A 10,135-nucleotide genomic window follows, 5' to 3' on the forward strand; every position below is an offset into this window, starting at 1 on the left:
TTTAACATTGGCTGGTAATGATTTCGTATTTTTAGTTGGTATAAATAATATGATAAATTCCTCACATTGTGGGAATTTTAATAAAGTATGACTGTACGACACGTGATAATCCCGCGTATGAGCATTTAAAATTCTCTCCTCCAATCAGCGCTCGCGAAGGCTGTATTCCTTGTTATGGTCGAGCAGCTGTAGACGGAGACAATGGACAGCTTGTAAATTTACGGTTTTTTCCCTTAAACTCGCGAAAAAGATAAATTAATCCATTCAGGACGATGCTTTACGAGGGCAGGAACCTGATTTCCGAAAAACCGGTCGTCGTTATTGACATCGGCAGGGCGTACACGAAGTAAGAGATCAAGTTGTTGGAAATGTTTCTGCTGGCACGCCCTGTCACTCATTGCACCGGAAATAAACACTATTTTTGCAGATGTGGATTTGCAGGGGAGAGCGCTCCGAGGTGCATCATCCCTTCAGAATTTATATGCAAGTCTACAGGGGCTACGAAAAAGGTTTTTGACTATGAAACGAGGGACCAACTTTACCAAAATTTTGTGGAGTTTGGTCACATCCTCTTTTTTAAGTATGACCTAAAAGATGATGGTGAATACCAATTGATTCATTTTAAATAATGTTGCATTTTAGATATCTGCTGGTGACACCCAAAGATCGAAAAGTGGTGATCGTCGAGTCCCTTTTGAACCCATCCCTTGAGAGAGACACCCTGGCACAAGTGCTCTTCTCCTATTATGAAGTTTGTTGGCATTATCATCCAACACAAATTTTACTGAATATTATTTTCCCCTGTACAGTTGTCTTCAGTTTGCATGGTGCCTAGTCACATGGTGAGTCTTTACACCCTGGCAGTACCGACGGCATTAGTCCTGGACATAGGCTACAAGGAGGCAGTTCTGATTCCCGTCGTGGAAAACACGCCAGTGCTCCACGCTTACCAAGCTCTTGCTCTAGCTGGAGAGGCAGTAGAACTGTATGCATCAATTTTTAATAAATCGGCCAATAGTGATTGAGAATTGTTTTTGTGCTTTCAGGAATCTGAGGAAGCTGCTTGAATCGCAATGCAAGGAAGAGGAGCAGTTCTATCTGAAGGCAAAGCCTTTGCCAAATAGCACAGTTGAAGATATAAAAGGTAGAATATGATTGATGGAATATTTTAGCCAAGGTTAAGAAATAATTTTCAATACACTTTGCAAAACTATATTTTTGCAGCCCCGGTATCAGGAATTAGTAGTTGCTTCTCATTAACAAAATATTTTTAATGATTTACCATTTGAAAGTGTTTCTGACATGGTATCGATGTATTGTGTTTCAAGTTCGCGGCTGCTTTGTGACAAAGCTGGACCGTGCGCAGATGATCCAAGCGTCAGTCAAGGAGCCATCAGTCTCAGCACCGACCCCTCCTCCTGATCTTCCTTATCCACTTGGAGGGGATCGGAGCATTACAATCCCTGGCACATCACGGGAGCTGGCCTATGAGGTCCTTTTTGAATTGGACAATGACCTCATGTCCATTGCTACTATGATTTTGGACGCAATACTCAAGGTATATAATTTCCAAGATTAATTGCTACGTCAATATTCTTAAAGTGATTTAATTTGGGACAAAACGAGTTCATTTTTCCAAATATTACGCATTTAATTAATTTGTTTTCATTTACAGTGTCCTCTTGACACACGAGTGTCCCTCGCCGAGAATATTCTCTTGATCGGAGGCACTTCCATGGCTCTGGGCCTCAAAGCCCGTTTGCAGCAAGAACTGTTAGACCTTTTAGTCACCCCGCAGTACATTAAGAAGCTGGCTCTCAAGAAATTTTGCTTCCACAACCCTCCAGCCAAGGAAAACTATGTTGCATGGTTGGGAGGTAAAACAGGAAGTTTAAAACCAGTTTTCCTAGTAAACTAATTGATTTCTCCTTCAAGGTGCCATCATGGGAGCAACAAACAGCATTGTCAAAAGATCCGTCACGAGAGAAGACTACTTAAGAGTACCGAAAATTCCAGATTGGGCAGATCTGTCATTCAATTGCAACGATGGGGTGAAAAGGGGATAATAACTAAGCATTAATTTGCGCAACTATAATAATTTATTGATAAAATAAACTTAACTTAGTTTTCCTTGGAATCAATTATTTTTCTGAGCAAAGTAACAATCTAGGAGTAATTAAGACACAAATCTACACTCACTGTCGCTGATGTCTCTCAAGTCTTCGTCAAACAGCTCTTTCAAAGTCTCTGGAAATTTGAGGTTACAAATCATGTTGTCTTCAGGCTCAGTGAGTGCTTTGGCATTCCTTGGCCTCTTTCGGAACAGGAACTGAAATAATAATTGGCCACACATAAGTGATAATGGTAATTTCAATTTAAATACTAATCAGTAAATTTTCTGAATACTTTAACATGTGTATTCAATTTTTTGTAAGAAAATCAAAACAAATCACTATATTTAAAACCATTAAAGTTACATTTATTTTTGTAGAACTGATTTAAATACTTCAATTAATCAATCAAGTATGAAAAGGAGCCCTATTAGAATAGATTAAAATAAAATTAACTAGACAGAAAGGCAACGAATATAATTGGCGTGATTACCTTTGGTTGGATGAAATTTTGGCACCATGCAACAAGTCGCTCTTTGATCGGCACGCTAACATAAGCTGCTGGAATCCTCTGCAGCGCTCTGGACAGCGGGAAGGGGCGGCCCGGGCCGAAAAAAGCCACCAATGCGACCACAGCCATTTCAGCAACATTTTCTTCCACGTCTGGCATATTCAACGCGTCAAATATGGCGATCAGAATCAACTTCCGAGCCGCCAGTCGCCCTCTCCGACAAGACATGTTGAGGTATCGGCCGATTTGGCCCAGGGTGACAATTGCTAGGGGCACGCCAGGGCCATCACTGCAGACGATGTTGCTCAGGATTTTGACCACGAGGTTGTCTTGAGTCCAACGAGGACCAAAGACTCTAGACAGGAGGATAGCTGAGAAGGATGAAATGCTTTTTCCTTCTATCATGCTTGCTTCTATTTTCTGCAAGATTGTGTCTAGTGAAGGGCATTCCTTCCAACCATAGTGCTGAAACAATAATGCCAAATCAAAATTGAGGTGCGGTTGAGATGGTTACTTACTTTAATTTTCATTAATACTGAAGGAAAAAAAGAGATGTTAAAATATAAATTTCTCTTTTCACTCAACAAATATAAATTTGTATTATATCTCTATTTTTTAATCGTAAAAAGGGTTGCAAGAATTACAAATTAAAAAATTCATGCGCAAGAAGAAATAATTTAAAAAAAATTAACAGTAGGCAACCCTGATCATAAAATAAAACTGACAAGTAATATGATGCCAAAGAAAGAGATGGAGGAAAGATATTTCTGGCCGTAATTACAACTGAAAATTAAAAAAAATAAAAATGGGAACACATTAAATTTGAACTTGAATCATAAATTATTAATTATAAATCTGGAGATTTATCGCAAAAATATTCAGTCCTGTCAAGCAAAAAGCTAGATTTTTATTCTCTCTCTGATCTTTACTCTACCTTAAAAATGTCCCATATTTGCTTTGCCTCCATGATGGGTCTTTCTTCTGCAAGAGCCAGGATGGAAAACCGCACACACTCAGCCAACAGCCCTTCTGAGAGCACTGCAGGCCACACCTCAAGTGCCCCAATGCACAAAGACAGCGCCCTGCTGCCACCGCGGCCCACCATCTCGCTCAGCATGGCCAGCAGGCGGCCCGGTGCCTGTCCGAGGACGCAGAGCCAGGCGCCAAGGTTGCCCAGGCGTTGGGCCTCGAAAGGACCCACCTCGGGGCCGTCCCGTACGGTCACGCAGTCAGGCACTGCTGACACCACCGCTGCGTCCAGCTCCATCCACAAGTCTGACACGGACAGCAGGCGCACCAGTGCCACCAGAGGCTTCTCCAGGCTCGCCTTGCACTTTTTTCTGATGAAGTGGAACAGAAGCCCCCTGGAAAATAAATATTTATTTTTCCACTTGTAAAATGACTTAAGAAATTAACAGCAGCAAAATAAATCAAAATAAGGTTTTGCATTTTAACAGAAAAATCTTAAGCAAGATCAGAAACTTGTGAAAAAATCTGTCCAAAATAAATTGGCAAAAATTGCCGATGATGAAAAACAAGTAGTTCGAAATTGATTTTATATGTAAGGAGAGTTTCAAGGCAAGCTGAATGATTCATGCATATTAGTTTAAAAAATGAATAAATTATTGGCTTCAAACATTACTCGGAGTCAGGAAAACGACTCGCAGGAATAGCGATTCAGTAGGAAAATAGATGTAATTCAAATTTTCTAGAAACAAGAAAAAATCAGGTTTGCCTTATTTTTTGGAGGGCTATTCGCTATTAAAAAATAAACTTAAATCTATATAGGCCCATCTAACCTATTCATAGAGAGATTAACTTTGTTTGACAACCTATAAATCACATAGAATTAAAAGACATAATCGACATAATGTTATCATTTCGCATGATAACTTTGCAGATTATTTTCGCTGCCAAAAACTACTCTGCACGATTGTGTTTCAGTAATTTGAAAATACAATTCTACGACCATAAAAAGCTTCCCTATTTTACCAAATTTATCAAAAACCACAAGCGATGAGATGCAAATGAGTAATGGATTTTTTTCAAGGGTTTTGCATCATGTTGGTTAATTAATCCAAGATTGATTTATACTTAGCCAAATGATGAGTTTTGAGTTGAGGTTGCAGTCCACTAAGGTGTCTTTTGATCACTGTTAAGTCAATCGCAGTTTCACTGTCCTGCAGGGGTGTCAGAGCCAAAGAAATCATATAATTGACCTCCGCTAAAACGTAAATGAAACTCTTCTATTTGCAGTAACGGAAATTTTTTGTTTCTTACACTGCTTGAAGTCGGATTGGCGATACAAAGGCTGTTTTACGAAGACTGACATGCTCCTCTTAACCACTTCCTCTGGAAGACACTGCAACAGCTAATTTACAAATAATTTTATTGAAACAGTCAGTAGCAAATTCAGCAAACCTATTATCTAACCTGATTATTGCTTTTCACTCTACGGTGTCGCAGTTTTTTTCTGCCTCGTTTTGTTTTCACTATCAGCTGCCTCTTTTTCAATTGTGGAGCAAAGGTGGAATCGCCACTGCTGCGTTCTGATGGGCACGATTTTCTTTTCATAATTTTGCGAGTTTGTGGGAAGTTGGGTCGCAGAATACCAGCGCTGGATAAAGTCCAAGTCTTTAACGAAATGTATCATACGCATAATATTATATTGTAACATAGATACATTAATTTATTTAAAATTCACAGAGTTCAGTAGATTCTTCCGTTAGTTACATATCTTTTGAACATAAACATGTAAATTAAATTGGATATCTACATCACATGACTGTGTTATGCGTGTTATGTATAATTATGTACATATTATGGTAAAGTTACAGTTTCTGCCGGGTTACACATCTCGCCAGTTCTTATAGGAATCCCATGTTAAAGTAGGGGTGGCGAAAACTGCGACTTTTCCATAAGTACATACGTGTCGCGTGTTATTATGAATGTATTTTGAATGTGTAATATGTATGTATGTATGCGTACTCACCCTTTTAATCAACAACGTAAGGTTCACGAAATATAGAGTCTATCTATTGAGACCTGCTGTTCATTCATGGAAATTTAAATTTGCGATTCCGGCAGTGGCAGCGCAAGCGCAAGACTAGTTCCTGTGTCCTGTCCTCGTCCTAGTCCTGAGACAAGAGGAAGAGAGTAAGACTCTCTAGACAGAATGACAGTTGACGCGACAGCAGGGTGGGGGGCAAAATTAGAGCTTGGGATTTGGGTGCACTGCACGAACTACACTAATGTAAATATATATGTGATGAGTGATGACAAATTTTACGGAACGAACAATTAACAAAGTACAATATTTATAATCGTGGCGATGTCAGATGACACTAACGACAGTCCAATGCCCAATGGCTGCTCTAGTCTTGACTACGCAAGCTCCTCCGCAGTTCCCGCAGTTCACAGTTGTGCAGAATTTAATTTACTGATTATTCAGCTTTGAGAGAAAAGCTGCGAATTCGCAAAAATCGCAAAATTCAAAAGTCAATTTTTTTGCTTGCAAAAAGTGACCCCTCCGCACCAAAAAGTGACCCGTGCTTGCAGCAAAAAATGACTCCTGTCCTTACAGCACAAATGCATGTAGAAATCCTTAGAAAACTTTAGCTTTATTTTGCGATTCAATTATTTGCGTGAAAATTTACTCTGGTAGAGGCCGCAGTTTAAACAGTATATTTTTTTTAGATTTTAAAAGGAAAAATTAATGGCAAATATGGACATTTTGAACTTTTTTAATGGTGAATAAGTGAGTCAGCAAAATCAGTATGAAAAAACGTCCAGATTTAAGCTAAAGACGCAGATGAAGCAATTGTAAAAAATTCCATTCCTCTTTAATTTTTGTTGGAAATCTCTATTTTGTAATTTCATGTCGTAGCTTGTGGATGTGGAACCCATAGTAAAGGTTTTGTTGCGCATTTCGAATCAGATTTTAATAAAATTTGCAACGAAAATCGTTTTGCACTATATTCTCTTTATTAATATCATCAATTTTAAGATTGTAAGAAGAACAGCAAAACTTTGTCTGCACAAGAATTATCACGCATTTTTAATTACTTTTGATCACAAGAGCATTAAACGATAAGCATAAAATCGAAGGTCGGCAACAATTCGCCCTCGCCGCCGCGTCCGCCGCGTTCAAATAATAACGCAATTGCCCAGCGATGAATAAAGTAAGAAAAGCGATCGGGCCGAGTGAGCAAAGAAAAGCAAGCAAAGCAGGAGCACACAGCATTACACTGGTGGCCTTGCGTTTTCATCTCTGAGCACCAGAGAGTGACCTTCACAATGGAGAATCACTATACATACACCTTTGTTGCTTTTTTTCGCATTTTTGCCTGCGTGCGAATAAAGGGATCGCCTGGCCTGACGGGCAGGTGGAGTGCTTCTCCTCGCCGATTTCTCCGAGGCTAACGATCCGATCGCTTTAATTTTCCATAATTGTTATGCCGTGCTACGGTTAACTGAGAATATGGCGTAGCCTCTCCGTTAGACTTATACTCTTGTGTCGTCTCTTTAAATCGTTCGCTGCATTCGAATCGCGCATCTGGCATTGGCCACACATCACTTCCCGATTCAAACTGATTATGATTTAATTCAAATTTATTACCGTGCTGAATCTGTAAAATGTTTGGCAACAATGTAGCGTGTTTTGATATAGGTAACTGTTCACAAGAAACCCTTCGTTTTCGCGAGTTGTTCGTTATCTTCTCGAAAGAACCAATAAAAACATTCTTGTTTATTTTTTTAAAATACTGTATTTGACTCAGGTAATTTTTTCTGATCTTCCAATTGGTGCGGGACAATTTTAAGCGTTTAGAACCGTGCTAAAATCGTCTAAAACCTATAAAATTGCCAAAAGAGTCTAACTATTGGTTAAGAACCACGACAAAGTGCATTTTAAAAAGGCGAGGGTTTTCATTAAAACCGTATAAAGCAGTCAAATATGTAACAGTTTCAAAATATTCAACTGTGTCCCGAAAAAACGTCACAAAACACAGTCCTATAGTGATTTTAAATAAATTATGAATCAAATTAAAAATATAATACATTGTTCAGGCTAATTTCAGTTGAACTTTTTTGCCTATTTTTAGGAGAGTAAATAGGCAGAAAGCATGTTTCATTTTTTAAATCTACTTTTTTCAATTTCTGCTGGTGAAACGGGCCTTCATCGCCTTTTAACAAGCACCCCAAGCACCGCATTATAATAGGTCATTGCACTTTCTAAAAAGGTTGCTTGTTGCTTGACTGAAACAGTAAAAAAAAGGTTTAGAAAATCGTTGGGAGCAAACGATGAATCAACAAATTTATAATTCACGCAGCAATTCAAAGCACATCATAATTCAAATTGCTCTCTTCCTCACAAATAATTGTAGCATGTAATAAGCTGTTGTTATAAACATATTAGGTGTTGCATAATGGGCTCGCAGCATCCATGATTTCCCAGTGCCACATCTCACATCTCACTGGCTCGTGAGTCACAGCAAATAACTGAATCGTCTCAGGCGAGAAAGCAGCGTTGGCCAATGTGTATATTTATCTATCTTGCAAGCACTCGACGACGGCGAGTATAATCAGAATAATAAAGCGTCTCACCTGTGCCCGTGTGTGCCATATGAAAGGAGAAAAAATTCATCGCGCGCCAAGAGAGAGAGAGCAAGAGAGACAGACGTCGTGATCCGTGCAGTGATATAATATAATAGCGTATTGGTCTGGCGTGCGTGTGAGTGTGCCATTTAATTTTTTACCCGTCTGGTCCGCATATTTTATCATCGTATCAAGATGATTGAGAAACAATAGGCCGCGCGCACTGCTTGGGTGGAACAAGAAACCATTTTTAGCCAGTGCAGCTATATAGTGGTCTGGAAATTATTATTGCAGCGCGCAAGAGAAAAATCCACCACGGACATCATTCAGGCTGGACACATGCACACCTCTGGAAATTTAAAATCGACTCCGAGGTTTTATTTAAGCTACCCACTAAATTCAATCCTTTTCTGTTAGGAGATAAGTGATTTTTGAAAGTAATATTTATTTATAGCTATTTTATTGTCTGTTATTGCATTTCAGTTGCAAATTTAGAATCATTTGTTAGCGAAAAGATTGATTTTGAAAGAGCTAAATCACTAATGCCAAATAGATAGCAAAAAAATATTTTTTGTAAATATTCTGAAAATTAAATTAACATATATTTTCCCTTTCCAATTAATTACAATTTTGATCTAGTATAATTTGATTTGTGCACTAGTTGGATTATTCTACAAGATAAAAAATTCAAAACTAATATAGAATTAAATTGGAACTAATTTCAAATTCCCTTTTGCAGCTTGCGGATTTTGTATATCAAATGTGAGAATATGGCAAAGCTGATAAATTGTCTATCATTTTAGCTCTATTCAACAGTCATTATTCAATCAACAACAAAGAGAAGCAAGATTGCTCACTCTCGAAATTTCTTTTATGGCTTTATAAGCACGCAATTATTGTTCTGCGTAGTCACAATCAATCAAAACATCGTTCTGCGCAATGTGTGAGAAAATGCTGAGCACAAAAGCTGTCGTTGAACTCTCCGCGAACAAGATTCCCAACTTCATTCAGGAAAACTATACGCAACAAAAAGATAGTTCCGTTTGTATGAGTAAGCGCGAAAGTAAAAACGCCGAAACGCATTTATTCAATCGGTCAGCAACTTTCCCGACACATCAAAGTTTTCCTCTAAAAGTGTCCGACGCGAGGCCTTTTTGTGTGGCATGTGCGTTTGATCGAAATTCCCATCACGCTCGCGGCGTTGATGAGAAGAATTCACGTATATTACGAGCGGCAGAAGCCAGTGAATTTGCTGCAGACAGGAAGTAAGAGACGCACAGTTAATTTGTAATTAAAGGCGTGTGTGTGTGTGTGCAAGGCAAGTGCGCGAGCTCCGCGGATCGCGGCGGCGAGAGAGCTGCTGAAATGGAAACCAAGCGAGCAAACAATAAAAAGAGCGCAGAGACGACTTTTCTTGTCGATTGACACGAACGAGTGGCTGCTCTCGAATAATAAGCGCGTTGAAATACGACGCGACAGTCATTGCCATTTAATTGTGTGCTAGTAGTTGAGTGAACACGAATAACGAATAACGCTTCTCCAATCAACCTCGTTTTCAGTCGCTGTGTGCACACAGTTCAATTGAGACAAGTGTTTCTTTTTATAGGGTTTTGTATTGTTCCAACATTGCGTCAAACCTCACGTGAACTGGAAGAAAGTGTGAAACGGAAAGCAATGCTGAAAATGAGTTTTTTTCGTGTTGTTTTGGGTTATTTACTCAAACAGCCACCACACAAAAATTTATCTCTGTTTAAAAGTAAATTTATTTTGAAAATGGAAATAAATAAATATGTCATTTAATTGTTCGGCCTGTTCAGGAAGAATTAAAAATAATACAAATAATTTTACAGAACAATGTGGCACATTTTTTTAATTTGATTTTCCTTTTTAGCATTTTTCATGACTACATTTAAAAAAA

General features: G+C 38.7%; 2 protein-coding genes across 3 annotated transcripts; one reads left to right on the forward strand and one right to left on the reverse strand.

The window, feature by feature from the left end:
* The first annotated feature begins 157 nt into the window (after positions 1–157).
* On the forward strand, positions 158–2,076 carry Arp10 (Actin-related protein 10). The gene is made up of 8 exons (XM_065481028.1): positions 158–346; positions 428–580; positions 643–751; positions 810–985; positions 1,047–1,144; positions 1,329–1,558; positions 1,676–1,877; positions 1,936–2,076. Exons 1-8 carry the CDS (start codon positions 273–275, stop codon positions 2,064–2,066), a joined length of 1,173 nt encoding a protein of 390 aa, XP_065337100.1. The 5' UTR covers positions 158–272; the 3' UTR covers positions 2,067–2,076.
* A 100-nt stretch (positions 2,077–2,176) lies between these two features.
* Positions 2,177–5,761, reverse strand: LOC135937787 (uncharacterized). Of its 2 annotated transcripts, none has more exons than XM_065481026.1 (7): positions 5,615–5,761; positions 5,056–5,256; positions 4,903–4,993; positions 4,717–4,846; positions 3,557–3,986; positions 2,605–3,087; positions 2,177–2,329 (listed from the first exon to the last, which is right to left on the reverse strand). In XM_065481026.1, the coding sequence occupies exons 2-7, from the start codon at positions 5,194–5,196 to the stop codon at positions 2,177–2,179; spliced, it is 1,428 nt and encodes a 475-aa protein (XP_065337098.1). In that variant the 5' UTR covers positions 5,197–5,256; positions 5,615–5,761. The 2 variants fall into 2 exon arrangements, with proteins under 2 accessions (XP_065337098.1, XP_065337099.1); XM_065481027.1 differs by having other exon boundaries at positions 5,056–5,239; positions 5,615–5,753.
* Between the last annotated feature and the right edge of the window lie 4,374 nt (positions 5,762–10,135).

The sequence above is a fragment of the Cloeon dipterum genome, chromosome 2 (assembly GCF_949628265.1).
Source record: "Cloeon dipterum chromosome 2, ieCloDipt1.1, whole genome shotgun sequence".
Lineage (NCBI taxonomy): Eukaryota > Metazoa > Arthropoda > Insecta > Ephemeroptera > Baetidae > Cloeon > Cloeon dipterum.